Below are 19,203 nucleotides of genomic sequence, written 5' to 3' on the forward strand. Positions count from 1 at the left end.
CAGCAATGACTAGATAATAGATCTACTGGGAAGGTTACAGGAACTATATCAGTTCAGGTCTAGCAATATTAAGTGCAAACTGCACAATTCCCAATCACGAAATAGGATTTTCTTTTGGCTACAAAACATGCTTCCAAATAGAGACTCCAAGAATTTTTCTGCCTTCTTCCTAATAGGGTAGGATTTCTCATACTTCTGTGCAGAGCAAGAGCACATACTTCCTAAAACTGTCTTCACTTTGGCTTGCAAAGACAAAGAAGGAAAGCATTTACTCCAGAAATACATCCATTCTTTGTCATTACAGATGTGTTATACATCAATATGTCATGAATAGCTTAAGTTCCAAATAAACACTGCACTGCCAATAGTTCCTGAAAAGGAACCAAAGGGAACCAAAATTAGATGGTTAAGCATAGGTATCATGGGAGCTACAAATGGTACAGAAGACTTAATGTTCAAAGATGTCAAGAATACTCTTTTAGAACTAGAATATTTACAAAGAGTAAAAAGTTTCTGCAAATAATAAAACCCTCTTCCCTCAGACTGAAAATGTCCGTGATTTATTCCCAACTTTTATGTGTACTACTCCATTCCAGGCATGAACAAAACAATATTCACTTCTGTCAGAGTAACAGAAATGGGAAATGCTCCAGAAGGGGAGATTTGATTTAAATGCACTATTGAAATTATTTGATACAGGGATATTAATGAGTCTGGTTCTCATTCTAATATTTAATTCTGTCAGATTTGTATTCTGAATAAATAATGCCAAAGAATCTTTATACCATTCCAGGGAATATGCTCTTCGTTATTCAGTATTACTGCTTAATAACAATTACACTCACATCAAACACAGTTTCATTTGGCATGATACAGTCAACACAGAGCCTCATTTTTTTAGTATTTTTTTTAGAATTGGGTATTGGATGCCTTCCTGAGAAAGTCTGCCAAAACTGAACTTTCAAAGTGTTTCACTAGAGATTTGGTCATTAATATTCTATATGCGAGCTAGATTAATTTAAAATGCAAATGCAGGACCGTTGGATTCACATTCAGTAAACTAGTAATTGTGATATATTTTCCACTGAAGAGTGGAAGAAGAGTTGTGATCAGTCCTTTTTTTTTATTATTTCACTATCAGCACGTCAGCTCCTGTAGAATTGTTTCAAGCATTTAATGTGGCTGAAGGACTTACTCTTGAGAGTACTGCAAGTTTTTGTAAACTTTGGGCTCTCGTGTAGCACTGGCAAACAAGCTTCTCTTTTGCAGAAGAGATCCCAAAGGTAATCATAGCAACAGAGCTTTTCAGGATTCTTCTTGGTTCAGGCTGTGCTTGTGTTTAGCAGGCACACAGTTTGATTTTCCTACATTTGTCCAGCTGAAAGTTTTGCTTGCATGGTATTCTTTGGGAAAACTTAATATTTTGGTTCAGGAAAAGAATTTTAAGGATTTTTTGGGATTCTAGTTGATTGACTTTTTTCAGGTAATTTTCCATAGATAGGTTTTGGATTAGGAAGTGTTTGCTAGCTGCTACTTTTCCAGGTAAGATTAATTATATTAGGTACAGTAATTGTATTAGGTACAGTATTTAGAAATGGATACTTGTACAAAATACTTAAATCATACAGCAGAAAGAAACGTATGTGAAGTAAATGGTCTTTTCATATTTCATTACATATGAGAAACATCTTCTGGCTAATAATAAACCATGGAAGGTTGGGTTTTTTTTGAGAACTGCTAGAGAATCAGGTGGGCTTGAGCTACTCAAATCAGAAATTATCATCCAAAAAGAGCCTCCTAGGTTGCTTCTAATCTTGAAGATAATTAATTCATTTACTGCCTCCTCCTTGTTGAGCTATGTCCAGAAGCCAAACTGCATTAAGTAGTCATCTGATAAAATACTGCTTGAATATCTCTGTTGAATGTTTCCAGCTGACTAGTTGCAAGTGACTTTCTTTTCAGTGTGTGGGTTTTTACAGTGTCCTTGTAAGGGACTGATGTTTTCCCCGGGTACTTTATAGGGTGCCTGGGCATCTCATGCTGCTGTATTGACTGGACTCTGAAAGCCAGATTTGTAATCTTCAGTAGCTAATACATAGCTCCCAAAGCCCATTTCTGAATCTAGCCCAAAAAATTATTTTAACATTGTTTCATATTTATGCCTTTTTATGAATATTAGTACTGTCTTACAATTATCTCAATTTGTAAAAGCATGTTTGAGGTGACTGTGTTTTGTTAACTCCGCAGGTACGCTACATGTAGGGGATGAAATTCGAGAAATAAACGGAATCAGTGTGGCAAATCAAACTGTAGAACAACTACAAAAAATGCTTGTAAGTGCCCAAAATCTTTCTCATGTTCTTTATAAAAGTGCCTGTCTTATTTTGACAAAACCCTTATGTAATTGCATTGTGACTTCCTCTTTTTCTTCTATTCCTGACAGCCTGCATGTGCTACATGCAGAGTCTTCCTGTGTTCAGCTGTTAAAGTCTTCTGCAGGCTCTCCCCTGTTTTTCAGTAGTGGCTTTTCTGCACATTATACTCAGGAATGATAGAAGGCACCTCCAAGTGTCATTTTATTTTTTCCATTTAGTCCCGTGGAAAAGATTATTGACACCCAACCATTTCTGACAGATGTGTGTCTGACCAGCTCTTAAAAAAACTTGAGGAATGGAGGTTCCCAAAACTCTCCAGACAGTTGACTTTAGTATATAACTCTTCTACATTTTAGAAAGTTTTTTCTAACAGTGAGTTTCCTTTGTTGAAATGCAGGAGTTTCTTCTTTTGTCTCTAAGAGACATAATAGAAAAAATACTGCTTTCCTCCTATTACTCATCTGAAGTTAGTCTATAAAGATCATGCCCTTATTTTAAATCTTAAGTTTACGCCAAGTGTAGTCACTGAGTATACTATGAGATAAAAGAAACTTTTCTGGACCATTGATAGAATTGCTGCCACGATTGGTCTCCAGTCCAATCTCATGCACAAAGCAGGGTCAACATTGAATTCAGCCCAGGTTGCTCAGGGCTTTGTCTGGTTAAGCCTTGAAAATATCCAAGGACAGAGATTTTGAACTCAGACAGTGTGGCATTTTGCAGGAAGACTCCATGTTAGGCCTTGCAGGTAGAGTTGGTTTGATGTGCTGTAACACTTGCAAATTTTTCTGTGTGCAACCCTAATCTTGGGATCTTGGATGATATCACTAATCCTCTTGTTATATCCAGAACTACATAGACTAAATGAGTCAGTGAGTCCAGGCAAATAGCATTTTTTTGGCTCACAATAAGCCAGACAAAGTGAGAAAGGGGAAAATCTCCAAGACCACTTGAAATTATCTGCTTACCTTTCTGCCCAGATCAAGTCCTGCAGTTGTCAGCCATGGTGGCACTTATATTCAAACTGTCATATAAGAAAATATGGCTGAGCAAATATATTGCCACAATCTGCTGTTATTCTGCAGTTACTACTTGTTATCAATATTCTTATACTGTAGTAAATACAAGCTGGTAGACCCCGTGTTCTCTTCTGATGAAAGACTATTTCTTACACTTCTACCTTTAGTCCAGTAACATGCAGCTTTGCAGAAACTGTGAATATGCTTTTGCTTATTTTAAATATAACATGTATGATGAAAGGGAAGAAAATGTCACTTTAGTAGCAAAGATGCTGTGGATCACAAGAATATAGCTACAAAGAAAACATTGATATGGAAGAAACCTACACATTTCTGAATCTCTCACCTTAAAATACAGCTGTAGGTTCTAGGCTGTATTCTAAAACTGGTCAGGCAAACAAACTAATAATGTATGTTTGTCTTTTAGATTAATGAGAGACAATGTAGATGTTTGTTTATAAGTGAAATGACAAATTAGCCATAGCATTTTAGCTTTTCTGAATATTTACTTTAGGAAAACACTGCTGATCTCGAACCATGATTCTTTCCTTTCAGGCATTAATGATTTGGAGATTTTATCTTTATTGTCTTAGTCTTTAAAGAAGTGCTTCTCTTTTTGCAGAGGGAAATGCGTGGAAGTATCACCTTTAAGATTGTGCCAAGTTATCGCACGCAATCTTCGTCCTGTGAGGTAATGAATTTAGTGAACCATCCTATTTCTTCCTCAGTCCTGTAACTAACTGCCTGCTGATGGCTGAATGTTACTGCTTTCTGGGAAATTGTTTCTGCCTGTCCTGTTAGATCACGCACACCAATTTTACAACAAAGATAACGGAACATGAGTAGGTCCCACCTACCTACTCAGCCCTGCCTTCATATTCATCTCATCAGCACCTTAACTAACTCTTTACAGCCTATTTAAAAAAAAAAAAAAATAGGAAAGGGGATCCTCAACTCATGCATTTAGGAAGCCCCTTTAAAAAAAATTACAATTTAAACTTGTTCTCCAGGAAGTCTACTAAAGTTCTAAGCTGAGGAACAATCCTCCTTTTTTTAGGCATTAAACATTATTTTACTGCTTTGGGCTGTTAAGGGTTAATTGAAGAATCTGTTTCTGTATAACCCTGTTGGAGGTAAATTTGTGATGATTGTCTGTAACAGTTACATGTGGCTTAATAGTATGTTTCCATGAAAAAATTGTATTTGTCATTACAGAAGCAAAACAGATTTGGAGTTAGTTCTTGATGAACTAGAAACTTGTTGTTATAGTTTTTGCACAGGAACGTTTAATTCCCTTCTGCTCACAAAGTTATGTTCCAGATTGGAACTGAAGGGAATTAAATTCTAGAAAGTGGCTACTTGAGAGATACTGTTCCAATTTAAGCATACAGATGGCATATGCACTCTGTAGATGATGCCAGTCTTTCTGTGCCACATGCTTAACTGCGCAAACAGTTCCCAAATTAGAATTCCGAGAGTGAAATCATAATCCCTGTTGAAGTCAAGCACCTTATCTTAATTAGAGCTGTGATTTCACCCTAATTGTTTTTGTGTCTCAGCGGATGCTAAAACACACAGAAAATGGTATTGTGACTGTCAGAACAATCTGTTTGAAAGATAAAAATTACTGCTTTTTGGTTGCCTTCTGTATTTTTAATAGAAGTCAACAAGAACAAAAAGGTTTTAGAGGTAGAAGGTTTGACAAATTTTCACCTGTGAGGCTGAGTTTCTTAAAAGGTATACATATGAAAGCAAAAAATTTTCACTAAATGCAAAAGCTTTAAAAAAATTGAATAGAAATTCTAGAGTGTGCTGACAAATTTATGTATTGACTTCTGTGCTGTAAATAGCAGTAATAGTAAAAGATACCTCACTTCCCAATATTAAAATACAGAAACTGGTAAAACAATATACCTGCTACGAAGATGATTCTTTGGAGAATGAAATTCAGCATACAGCTTTAAATTAATACCATATAGGTAGTAGCAATTCCTCTCTTTTCCTTAGCTTTGTGTGCTTAGGTTCTTCTTGACTTTATTTCACAGAAGAGAGGAAAATGGACTCTTACCTTCCTTTGGAAAAAAGAGCAAAACTAGAAAGACACTAGACTGTGACCAAAGACAGAGGGAAAAAAAATAAGCATGTCTAATTATCACACTTCATGGCATTTAGCATTCATTTAATAAGAGGCGCCTGAGTCTATTCCACCTGCTCGGTCACATCTATGACTTTGGCTATTTTTCCAGCTGTTATGAGTGTACGCAAAAAGCCAAACATTTTTTAAATCATCCTATTAAAGCATCACTACTCCTTTGGTACAGAGAGAATTTCTTTCACAGACTTTTTCAGGGTTATGATTCAGATAAATCAAATTCTTAACCATTGATAAAGCCTAAAAATGAATGTTGACTGACATTACTAAGACACAAAAAGCTTGCTTCTAATGCTCTGTAGCAGGATAAATTCAGAGATATTGGGTCTTCACTAGTATAGTCTTACTGGTTAAGGTATTTTTTGGCAGTATTTCAGATATTTCTACAAATTTATGTGTGGTTCCCCCCCTCAGTCATGGACTCACATAGTGTAGTTTTACCAAAAGAGGAATATAAAACAGAATCAATAATGGGGGGGTGGGCGTTAAGGCTGCTACCATGATCACATCATTGGATTGCAAAATATCTTGTTTATTTTGAATAAGAAAAACTAAATATTATTAGAATCAGAGGTGATCTGCCTTTTATATACAATCTGTCTATATGCCTTTATATACAAAGTTATGGGGGGTGTTTTTGAGGGGGACCTATTTTTCAATTAACTGAGATCTGCATCTCACTTGCCATATTTTTCTTCTTCTGTGGGCATTTAAGAGAAGTGTTTTGGTGGTGCCGAAACTTTTGCATATTTAAGGAAGTCTCATCCCTGTAGTATGTAATAGCACTTCAGTGTCACTAGGCAGTTTCTAAAATCTAAATAGAATAATGTAAATTTTTTTAGGGATTTGTGGTTTTTACTGCACCCGTGCCTTCCATTTAGTTACCGGGCCTTCTATTTCATGGAGTAGACTTTGTGTGAAAACATAATACTTCTGAATTCCCTTGTATAAAGATTTGAGTAGCTGATCTATTGTGAGATGACCTGTTTAGTCATTGGTGTGGCAAATGGCCTGAGCCACACAGATTTCTAGATAACACAGTGGCCAGGATGTGTTTACGGGTTCAGATACTCCGGAAATTACAGACTGAAATAAATATGAACTTAAGTAGTTATTGCAACACTTTCTTCTTATGGCTGATGACTGCGTATGCTGTTTATCCATTCAAGCTAGTACTTTATCCAACTGAGTAAGCATTTTGCTTTAGCTACACTTGCATTCTTACTTCATACTGACAAAACACCCTGAGTAACTTTTTATAGTGTCAGATATGTGAGAATGGTAAGGGAAGTACTTGTTTTCCTTTTTTTCCCTTTTTTTTTTTTAACTTTCCTTATAAACATCTTTTATGTTTCAGACTCTCTTTGTGAAACAGTTAAGTTGTTTCATTAAGAAGAAAAGCCTTTATATATATGAGAGATTTTAAAATTTGATGGTAATCATCATGGATTTTTTCCTTTAGCCTTGCAATGTTTCCATTAGTGCTCAGACTATAAGACTTTTTATGGTCATAGCTTTTTACATTTGTATTAAAAATACTTCCAGAAAGGTTCCTTGAGCAAGACTGAAATTGAAATGCATTTGCAGGTTTTTGGAAAGTCTTTTTCTGTTTTTTTCATTTTCTTTTTTGTTTTTTTTTTGATCTGGCAACAGTGTCATTAATCTAGCTGTTGTTCTTGTCAGGCTAATTTGATTTAATTTGTCTAATTTGATCAGGCCACATGTAGTAGACATAATTGACTTCTACCATAGGATTGCATCTCAAATGCATTGATTTATCATTCAGAATCCACACCTAAGAGCAAGGAATCAACAGGAAACTAGTTTTGCCGTTATTTGGAAATAATTGTGATTGTTACCTCTAAGGCTTCAGCTGTGGTGCTTGAACTGAAGAGCAGGGATCCAAAAGCCTGCCATTTTGTTATTTGGCTAGGGGCTAGACAAGATTGGGAAGTCTGGAGAGTCAAGTTATACTGGAATATGATGATAACACTTCTGCGTTACTCAGAATCATTGGATCCTCCAAGCTCCAAGTGTTTTTCTTCTCTTATCCCCAGGAAAACTAGGGCTTTTTCTGATTTACTGGAGAAACAAACTCACAACCAAAGCTGAAGTTTTCCAGTCCAGTTTTAAGCAGTCCTAGCATTCTACAAGGATGTCTCTACTCATGGATTTGTCTGATTAGACTGTGCATAATACAGTTTTTCTCTTAACTTTTTGAGTCTGGTATTTTTTTGAAAGAAAGACTAGATCCCTAGGAAGTTGAGAATCTAAATGCCTTTGAAATTGTGGCTGAACTGCCTAATTATTTAAAAATTGTACATTGGCCTCTTGACTAGCTTGATAGATTAATTTCTTACAGTTAGTACTGAAATCACCAATAGCACCGAAAATGTGTATTTTCCTCAGTATGTTATGATGAACATTTGCTTTGAGTAATGTGCTGTCTTCTGTTGAGGAATACAAATCAAAACATTCTCAAACCAAGAAAATTTCCTTCAAAGGCAGAAGCCTTCAAGAGCGTCTGGAAATAGCAGCATTCTCCAAATTACTCTAAACTCGTTTTTCTCCAAATGACTTGGGTGCTTGCATCACTTTCCAAACTTTGTGCTAAACCATCACTCACTAAGCAGATCATAACAAATTAGGTTTAAAAAAAGCTAATTAATTTAGGTTTTCACCTCTTCTTGAAAGTGAGAAATTGGCAGAGACAGAATTGCAGAGCAGGCAGAAAATCTCTTTATAAAAGAAGAAAGTCACTGCTCTTTTGGAGAGAAGTATCTCCTAGCTGCTATTCGATAAAGGGGATGCTGATAATCCCATACACACAAAAAAAGAATAACGGTTCCTTTAGGCCTCTCATTTTTCTTTTTCTTCCAGTAATGAATAGCTTATTTGGTCTCATTTGAACATTTTAAACTTGTTATGCTAGAGTGATTTTGTAAATATAATTAGAGCTGATTTCCCCCAGTCTGTTACATGTTGCAAATAACTGTGGGAGCCAAATGAGCATTTTGTTCTTATGCGTGTAGCAGAAGTATACAGACCTACATAATTTGAACTACAATGATTTTACAGCCATAATATTGTCAGGTCTGTCCTCAACTGTATTAAAATCAAAGCAAGCATGTAGACAGCTATATGTGGAACTTTCTATGAAATAGTATATAATGAGTCCACAAAAAAGTGCAAAGTTGTAAATGAGTTTGTTCCATATCAAGCATACAGGCAGCAAAAATCACAAAGTATTGCCTGTCATTTTACTTTTCTTGATGCTTTTAAGTAGCTATGAGTGCTATTGCATAATTAGTATGTCAGAGAATATTAGTAGAGGACCTTTACCTGATTTATGTTGTTGCATGAACAGTTTAGCTCCAATTCTTGTTTTTAATTTGTTCACAAAGGGCACTTGTATTGATAAAATGTGACAGAGACAACTTTGTTTTCTCTGAAAACTCGTGTAGCCCTTTTTTCTGCTATGGTTGATGTTAGGTCAAATCACCAGATAATCCTAAATTGACCTTTGACACGGAATATTGTATTCCAAAATTCCTTTGGGAGTAAAGGGGACTTTTTTTGTGTGTGTGTGTTATGTATGAGTGAATTTTATTCTGTTTCCTGAAGAGGTGACTCAATTATCTGGTCTTCTTCTCAATTATCTGGTGACTTCCTCACCGCTGCAAGACCCAGTCAGAAATTCCTGTTATCTTTTCTGTAGAATTTCTCGGTATGCACCTTGCATCTGCTGTCTCCTCACTGAAGGGCAGGACCACACTGGTAGTCTGAGTCAAGAGGGGTGGCTTTTTTAAAGTGGTATATTTTGGCGAAGTTTGATGTTTATAAGCCCATAAGAATACTGGAGGGAAAAACCCCTCATTACGCTAAAATGGCTGAGGGGGGAGAAGAGAGTATCCAGCTTCCTTCTCACGTGTTAGCTTCGGTATCTGGCAGACGCAACACAGAGATGCATCGTACAGAGTAGAAACCAATCCATGCTGACCTCCACCACATAGCTGAAGAAAGATGTAGAAGCGTCTTTAAAATGTAGTGTGCACCTCATTCTGTTCAAAGTATTACTGAGCATATAACGTCCAGGTAATTACATTCAGCAAAGGCACCAGTGTCACTAGCAGCCTTTTGCGTTGTCAGCCACCTGAGATCTAAGAGGTCCCAGATACTCGGCACTTAAAAAGCCGTTTGATGGCAAAGGCAATATAAAAGTAGTTATTTCCTAGGATACATCAAAATGTCAAACCTGAATCTTAAGCTATGGAAAAACGTTTTGGATTTACGGAGTTTGTAGCGTGGAAACTTTCACAGATGAAGCAGCTAAGCAAATGGTTATAAGGCTGTGGATGTAACTGTTCTTTTAAATATATCTGTGTTCCTGTGATAGTGTTGTGTTGTTAATGAACCTTGTGTCTTATTTCAGAGAGATTCCCCCTCTACATCCAGACAGTCCCCAGCTAATGGTCATAGCAGCACTAACAATTCTGTTTCGGTAAGATTTCCAGTTCCACACAGAGAAAGTGTGAAAGTTTTGTTGGTGCTCATCTGCCATTACTGTTATACTTATCGTGTGGTCAGTGGAAAATTTTGTCCTGCTGATAGAACCAAGGTTATTACATATGTAACTCCCCATTCTGTTTTTTTAAGGGGTTTTTCCAACATATTCTTCTCATTAAAAGCCATATAGTGAATTAAATGTTAATAACTGTAATGTGACACTTCAGCCATCCTTAAATCATTGTTAGCAGTTTCCTCAAAACTAAGCAAAGGTTTAAAGTGGAAGTTTTCTTTCCATCCCGAACTTTGGAAGCAGTGTTTGAAGAAAGAATAACTGTGCAGTTGGTATTTCAAGGCATTTTAGACTCTTTTTTAAGTTTTGTGTTTTGAGAGACCTCTGGAACGTGTACTGGTTTCCGCTATCTGAGTTAACGAATTGGTGTGCCCTCTGCTGTTGTGGTACGTGCACATACTTTGTGAAATATGAGCCTTGCCTGGATATGAAAAGCAAAAGGAAGTGGCTTTAAACTGCACTACAAACCAAGCTACTATTATCACATCTTTAACACAAAGTACTTCTGGTTTATATGTATTCGGGTAGAAAGGTGCTGTTGATCCCCTGGTTTTCTAAAGTATTTTAATGTTAAAATTTGTGCTGTTTTATCATTTGTCATCGTTTGGATCAATGTAGTAACTGTACACGCAAGTTCCTTCCGTGAGAGTGCTGTCAATATCTTGAGTTCGTGGGACTAGCTAAAAAAAAAAAAAAAAACACCAAAAAAACCACCACAAACAAACACCGAAACAAAACAAACCTGAGTAACTACTGCTTTAACTATGAAAAAAATTACAACTTAGAAATTATTTGCCACATTTGTGCAGATGAAAAATTTAAGACATTTTTGTGAATTAAATTGAATTTGTAACACAATTAGTAGTTATAATCTTATTCCTTGGCACAATTAATCACATTATGCAGTTTTAATAAAAAATATTTAAATGTAAATAAATTATTAAATAAATAAATTATTAAAATTTAATAACATTTTTAATATTTATAATTGCCATCCTCTTTTAAAAACAAGACTATGTATTAAGTGGAAAAGGCATTCACATAAAGAGCCTCTTTCACTTGACAGTGCATTTGTGTTGAAGATGCTGAATTATTTATTAAAAAGCACATTCTCTATCTGCTTAAACTTTTTACCTGCTTTCTTCAGCTTGCTGCTAAACAGCCTGGGTTTCATTTTTCTTTAAGGAAAAAACTATTTCTAAACATGGGTCAATGCTTTATACTTTTGTCTGACTTACCATTTTACTGTAATGTAGTATGAATCACTAACAAATGGTGTTGTATACCCTTAAAAAGTAAAATGAAAATTTCTTCTCCTGGGTTGACTTTATTCTGCAGGACTTGCCATCGACAACACAACCAAAAGGACGACAGGTGAATAGATATCCTCCATGGGAATTTTTGTAAACTTAGCTGCTAGTGAACATCCCTGCTTATCTTTTTCCCCCTCATATTCTGTATGTGCTGGACTAAAACATTTAAGCTTGGACAATTTGTTCCATTTTTTCATTTTTCTTTTTAACTCATTTGTTTGTGACTAATTCAAAACAGCATTTTTTTTCATGTGTCCATATGTGTGAGAGTTACAAAGTCATTGTAAATTTAACTGGAGATGTTGTTTTAGTTCAGAATGCATTAATAGACTTACTGTTGTGCAGTGACCGGTGCAGATTTTCATCTTAGAGGAAAGCTCAACTTTATATTTTAGCTGAAATGGAGACTAGTAGGGCAAGTGTCTAATACACTAAAACATTGTACTGACAAAGATTCTAAAGCTTGAGTTGTCTATAACTGATTATTAACATTAACAGAGCTCTTCAAAGAAAAACATTAAGGACAGATTCTATTAAGGGTTGATAAGTCTGAAGACAGCCTCTTAAATTTTCAGTCCTAAGGCCCAGATTCAGTAACCTCCCTTAACTTTGTTATCTTGACCTGATGGTAGTACATGTCATCATGGACCAAAGAAAGATCCTCTCTCTCCAGAGAGTTCCAAGAAAGCCCTTAAGGGCTCTGCAGAGGATTCCCTATGATTCCCTTTGCAATTTTAAGAATTATTGTTTTTATGGCAGCCTCCAAATCAACACATACCATGAAGTGATTTGTGATTCATCTTCAATAACGGCTCCATTTATATATAGCCCTTCCAGAATCTGCCTCTGAATCTTTAACCATGGACTCAAACCTCTTTCTCTACCAAGGGTTTTTGTAACAACTCTTGCAATTCCATTCGACAGAGTCAATGAACTCCATGATCTGTTGTCTTTGAAAATCTTTTTATACTACTGTCTGGTTAAGTTGGCTGGAATATCTATTACACAAATGGATTGCTCTCACTTGATTTCCCATTTTTAAAGCTTACAGCTATATGGGTCTTTCAACTTTCTGTTGTCTTCTGAAGTTTCCAGCTGCCTCAACGTAGTCCTGGAAGGGCTCCATGAAAGACCTTCCAAGTTGTTGTGTTAGGTTTTCATTTGCCTCTCATTCTTCCCAGGAGAAGAGATTTTGTTCAAAGCAGTATCAGAATAATGGCGTGCCTCGTACTTGCACCATTTATAGTTACCTGGTTTTGTTCAAGAGTCCTCTCCCATTGAACCAGCATATTTTTCTGGTAGTTTGTCATCCCTGAAGACATTAAGGGCTTGGATAACAGATACATTGCCATCTGTAAGGAAGTCTGTCACATTCCAGGAACAGCCAGTATATGGTGGATAATAGCTCAAACTGGAGCAGGGACTTGAAAAGCAAGGAAGGTTCTAGATGGTAAAAATATTGGTCACATTTCTAGACCTCTGTTGGATACAGTTGAAGGGAAAGAAGAGATTGGTTCAAGACTCTTTACTTCAGAGAAAGCCAATTACTAAACAAACGTAGTTGGTTTTAAAATATCCTATTTTTCAGATTATTAAAAGAAGTTGGGTTGCTTGTATAAACTCACACACTCAATGCACAGCAGAACAAGGGTCAGATTTAGTATATTAAAAGTTGAGTTCTATATTGGTATTATCATCTGATGCTCTCACTGTAAACAGATAAAAATGCATCAGGTGCAAGACAGTAGTGATTAGCCGTTTTAAGTTAATTTATTCGTATGTTGGGTTGCAGATTGGATTACTATAGAAATAAACTTTTCAAAGTGCCATGAATAGTGCTAACACTGCATAGTTACAGGTATTTTTGGAGCAAAATTTGAGCAAAGTTGAAAAGCGTTTGTTACAGTTTAAATGAGGGATATTAGTTTGCAATGTAAATATTTTTTTTAAAATCTACTCAATTTTTAATAAGAAAATCAGCAGTAGAATATACGTGGCTGTCTGAGATGCTATAAGGTGATGTTTGAAGTTCATAAACTGTAGAAATTACCTATATGGGACATGGCATTTCATTCCAATTTTAAGATTCCTGGATGCATCAGGACTATGACTAGCAACCAAAACTGGAGATCACTTTTATTTTCTAGGGTTGAGACCTCACTAACCCACAAAGCAAGGGTTGGTATATTATTTTAAATTGTGAGGTCAGAATCTGAATTCATTCCGTTAATGTTCCTTAGAGAATAACTTAACTCATTAATTTTCTTTTATACGGGAGTAGACTTTCACTGAAAAACCCATGCAGAAAATTCCCAGATTCCTCCCAAGTAACTGTATGTGATAGGTGCAACATGGTACTTAATCAAAAAAAGGTACTAAATTTCCAGTCTAAATACAAAAGATCAGTAATGTAGCCTAAGTCCTTTACACTGTCCAACAAAATTGCCTGTCATACAAATTTTTGGAACATATCATGGGATTTCAGTTGGAAAGTACAGTACAGTTCAAGGTGTGAGCTGCTGACTTTTAGTCTATAATGATTCATGATAGTTGATTTGGGGGACTCTTATCAGTTTATTACATGTGTTCATTTTTGCTGTTAGGGTTTTACAGTCTGTAGAAGACATGAGCTTTCAAAATAACATCATATATCTCCATTGTTTGCTGGGGGTTTTTGGTGTTTCATTTTCAACTATCACTTATGCTTTTGCCATTCTGTTTCTTCCTTTGCTTGTTGCAAACAGTGTATGTAGCTACATTCACAGTTCAAATTTTCACCTGTTACTCTTAATACTGTGCCAGTAATAATATTGCAGTGTCTTTTATAAACTCTTTTTTATAGATATATGTAAGAGCACAATTTGAATATGATCCAGCAAAGGATGACCTCATTCCTTGCAAAGAAGCTGGCATCAGATTCCGAGTTGGTGATATTATCCAAATCATTAGCAAAGATGATCACAACTGGTGGCAGGGTAAACTTGAGAACTCCAAAAATGGTACTGCAGGTCTTATTCCTTCTCCTGAACTTCAAGAATGGTATGACTTAAGTTTTCTATAAAAATGAATTTAGCTTTGCTTTTATTTCTGTCTTTCATGCTTTTCATTGTTGTATAGCTAGTTTTTGTATAATTTTTTTCTTTTTTGAAAAAATATATATTGCCTCAGTTTGTGTGGCATTGATTTTTTTTCTCATATATGCATAGCAGTAAGGGTTGCATGCAATATCATATGTGTGGTTACACTAGAAAAATAAACACCTGTTTTAGTAAACAACGTTTATGCTTTCTGAGGAAACAAGGATTGAAGGCCACATACAAATTGGTTTTGTAAGAGGGTCAAATTAGTTTCTCTTTTAGGTTCTAAACACTGTTTTCATTAGTACTGCTTGCATGCAAGCGCTGCAGGAATAATGTGTTAGCAAAACATCAAGCACAAAGGTCACTGAGGGACTTCTGGGATTTTCCTCTCCTTTTCCTTTTTCATGTGAAAGCCAAAAAAGTAGAAAGAAATCACACTGCAAAAATTCCTGAATGACAGATTCAATGAAGAGCAATGGCAAAAGCAACACGGACCTCTTGCAGAAGCTGTTTAATAAACATTGTAAATGTATCAGCACAAACTCTGGCAAGCAAGTCCTGGGCTGTGAATGTTATGACCATGACTCAAGAAATTTTATCAGTGTGGATAATCTAGCCCAAAATATTTCATACAAGATTTGCTGCTTAAAAGAATTCGTGTGCTGTAAAGTGTTTAACAGCACCTGCGCCACCTGGCCTGGCTAAGGGAGATTTTGCTAGAAGAGAAGCAGAGGTAGACAGATGTTTCCTTCCATCTCAAGAGCTCCTTTGGAAGCCCTGACATAAGGGAGGCACTGGTATAGGTTGCAACAGGAACACTTGCAGTACTTCATCCTAAAGATCGACCTCAGAACGGTTCCACAGCACAACTTGCTCTGAAGTAATTTAGACCATAGTGGTCTTTTCAGACCTCATGCTCTTCCAATCAAATCTGCTGCAAAGTGGTGTACAGCCATTTTAGTAGCTACCCTTCCTCCCGTGCTTACTTGATCTGTGAGCTTTAATGATCTACCACTAAGAAGATAATCTTTGTGTCAAAATACCTCTGTATCTAAGTCCTTTAAGTCACCCAAAAAGAAAGTTTTGAAAACTTTTACTGTACTCTTGTACTAGTAAAAAGTCTTAGTTTTCTAATTCATTCTGTGTAGCTTTTTTAAAATGCATTGATTACAATAAAAAAAAATATTTTCTCCTCCATATGCCAGGCGAGTTGCTTGTATTGCCATGGAGAAGACCAAACAGGAGCAACAGGCCAGCTGTACTTGGTTTGGAAAGAAAAAAAAGCAGTACAAAGACAAATATTTGGCAAAGCACAATGCAGGTATGAAAAAAAAATGCGAGTATCTTTAACAGGTTAAATTTTTTACAATCTAAACTTTGCCATTAATTGTTGAGCTGGCACTGTTATATAAACCTAATGAGTTACTTAGGAAAATACCAAATTTTAATTATGCCAACATTACTCTGCTCATTCTTTCCTGTTTAAATATATGGCTTAATCAGTGAGAGGCAAACTGCAACAAAATAAATGCATCACAATATGTCCTAATATAGGTTTACGGTAGCTTGGGGTTTGTATTTAAAGGAGCACTAGAAACTAAGAGGATGTGAATTTGGCAATCTATATAACTGTACTGTGCTCTACAGAACGCTTTTCAGTAGCATCCTTGTTGCTTTGTGTTTATAGTTATAGATTATATATGTGAAAACATCATTAAAGGGCATTTTTCTTGAAGCATTACAGCTGGAGTGGACTAAGAGCCATTGCATAGTCAGTGTGTTATTTACGGTTACCAAACAGAACAAACTGTGGAAGTTTATCCCCCTTGCAGTGACTTCTGCCTGAATCCTAAGGTTTGGGTTTCTATTTAGATTGCTGAAAAGTTGTATTGTTTTAGAAAATTATGAAAGTAGAATTCTGTAGAGTAAGAGATCCTTGCTGAGCAAAATTCATTAGTTTTAGTAATAAAGAAGGAAGAACTCTTCATTCATGAGCAGAATTTAATTCTTTTCTTCTTTTAATCTAAAATACTCAATGTGTTGAAACTTTCTATTGGTTTTGCATTGATATCGCATACTGTGATGATAAATATGTTGTTGTGGTCTCTTGGGAGACTTGCAGAGATTTTTATTAGAATTAGAAGATATACCTGTCCAAACAGTGTAATGAAAGTATTTTTTATATTGCATTAATTCCTGGGGGGGTTTCCAGTTGCATTAAAACACACCAGTTAAACAATATAAATCTGTATTTTCACATTTCTCCTTACCTGTACAATCTCTGTGCAGTGTCAGAGCTCATAATATATCGGTACTACAGAATTTATATTTACTTAAAAGGCATTTGAAAATAAAATCTAAGAAAGTCAAAGAACAGTAATTGTCACTTATATTCCTTAATTTACCATCACATTTAAGATGTTCACAGTTAAATATAAAATCACACGTTGCCCTGAAAACCCTTACAAGTAGAGGTTGAAAGCTTTAACTTGTTTCCTTCCTTTTGCTGGTTTGACATTCTGGTTGTTTTAATATTTCCACTTCATTGCGGTAGCACTAAACTATGTTCTACTAAATGTGACCTTAACAAAAACTGTTGAGAATAAACTGGATTTTGTGACCTAAAGTCTTTGACAATTCTGGTTTTAAAGTACATACATTCCCACAGCATTGCTACTCCCTTCAGTTGTGATGGTACAACTTTGCATGGCCATGCTGTTAACTTGATTAACTGAAGAACAACGCAACAAAAAAAGCATTGATTCTTTTTCTTTAGGGTAGATGCATTTCTTAATACAGTTCACAGTGCAGCAACATAGTTAATCGTGTCAGTGTGCCCAAGACAGCATGCTACCAAGGCATAAGCAAAGAAAAGAGGATGCCCAGGGAAGGAGAAGGAGCAGGCAATACTTTAGGAGCAAAACTAGCTCAAAGAATTGTATCAATTAAATCCCCGGAAGGAAGGGACTTTCCTATCTTGACGTAGGTGGAGACATTTTGGAGAAGGTTGACAGCACTTTGAGTTGCACAATTTGCCTGTCTTGGTGCTTCCACCATCAGTGCTGTTAGTCACTTGACATCAGAGCACAGTGTTTGCCAAAAATTAGAAACACGAATGTTAAAAATTATCATAATGACCATAAAAGAAACTATTCAGAATACCATCTGACACTTCCCCTTCCCCCTAAGAAGTCAAAAAGTTGATGAAAGCACAGACTGGAATCAAGATTTCTCTTAGAAATGTTTATTGATCTTACTGTCCTTGACGTGTTAACGGTGATGCCAGTAATGTTCCGGGGAATGACACCAAACGTAGGATATAAAGAAGTTCACTGAAATTCTGTGTGCTCACATGAGTTTGTTAAACGTAACTAAGGTGATACTGAATTTACCTTCTCTGAACTACTCTCTCACGTCTGGTATTGTTAGTCAGAAATACGGTAACACTGGCTTTTTGCATCTGTCTCAGAATAAAAACCAGATCTTTTCTTCTGTCAGATCCAAAATAAGTATAATTAATTTGGAACAGAGCAGTCTAATCCAGATGTCAAAATGTTCCCCTTCAAGAAAGTAGAATTTATTTCTCTTATATCTTAGCATAAAATTCAATATTTAATTTAGCAGTATGTAATCTATTTGGACTTCCCTGTTATTTTTGTCTTAGGGATGAGACTGAACTGGGGTGCTGAGAAATGACCTAGTAAAATACTTCATAGTCAACTAAGATTTGTGTGGCGAGCTAATGATTTGAGAGCTAAGATGTTGGTGTGATATATTGGGATATTACTGGAACTAGAAATGAAATTATTCTGCAAATCAGACATCATTTATGAAGTAAAGAGGAAAGTTTTTCAATTACTTTTTATAATTAAAAGCAAATATATTCTCCCTTACAAGACAAATATCATCTCATTTTTCTTTCCTCCATACTTGATATTAGAGTATTGTGTCCTTCAAGAGACAATTTCACGATCATACATCTTTACATTGTAAAGTCAGTTTTAAACCAAAGCCCACAGAGAAATTTAAATATTTAAATATTTTGCCATTATTAGGTTCGCTGACATTTTTAAAAATGCTTCAGAGATATACTGCAGCATATCTAGATATATTTTTTATTTCTTTTACTGAAATGTTATTGCAGGACTTCATAAAAGAACACTCTTTAGAACATTCTAGAACTATGCTTCATATTGTGCATAATGTAGAAAATTGCCAAGCTTTTACAAAATATGTTTATCATTTCTTAATGTGATTTATTTGCCTTGTGTTTAGACTATTGCATGGTAAAGTTTATTTTGTGCATATACTTTTTATTTTACTAATATATTACGAGCCATATCTCAATGACCCCTGTACATTTTTCATGCTGTCTTACTCCCAATGGCCTCTGTGCATGTAAGTAACCTGTCAAGTGACAATGCCTCTTTATTTGCTTCTTACTGTTTCCTTTCAAGAACTCCTTTTCTTTATTAGCTAGTAACACAGAAGCGTTCGAGTTCAGTCTTTAAATGTGCCCTGTATTCCTCATATCTTGTCTCTGTTAAAAAATGAATCATTTTTCTTTTGCATTTGAAAACCCTACAATCATTAGTTAACTCCATGTAGACTGAGACACATCTTCTCCATGCTGCTAGTTTGCGATGAAGGCATTAGTATGTATCATTTCTGTTGTTTGTTCCTGT

General features: G+C 35.7%; 1 protein-coding gene across 10 annotated transcripts in view; it reads left to right on the top strand.

Annotated features, from left to right (window-relative positions):
• Nucleotides 1-19,203, top strand: part of CASK (calcium/calmodulin dependent serine protein kinase) — a 225,369-nt gene that overhangs the window by 188,435 nt on the left and 17,731 nt on the right. For 4 of the 10 annotated variants that reach the window (XM_054802304.1, XM_054802297.1, XM_054802313.1 and 1 more), the window contains 6 exons: nt 2,248-2,333; nt 4,017-4,085; nt 9,979-10,047; nt 11,464-11,499; nt 14,281-14,477; nt 15,724-15,839. In XM_054802304.1, the coding sequence (XP_054658279.1) occupies nt 2,248-2,333; nt 4,017-4,085; nt 9,979-10,047; nt 11,464-11,499; nt 14,281-14,477; nt 15,724-15,839 (573 nt within the window). The remainder of the gene's footprint in view (nt 1-2,247; nt 2,334-4,016; nt 4,086-9,978; nt 10,048-11,463; nt 11,500-14,280; nt 14,478-15,723; nt 15,840-19,203) is intronic. The other 6 variants (XM_054802342.1, XM_054802331.1, XM_054802353.1 and 3 more) reach the window with 3 other exon arrangements.

This window comes from Grus americana, chromosome 1 (genome assembly GCF_028858705.1).
Source record: "Grus americana isolate bGruAme1 chromosome 1, bGruAme1.mat, whole genome shotgun sequence".
Taxonomy (NCBI): Eukaryota; Metazoa; Chordata; class Aves; order Gruiformes; family Gruidae; genus Grus; species Grus americana.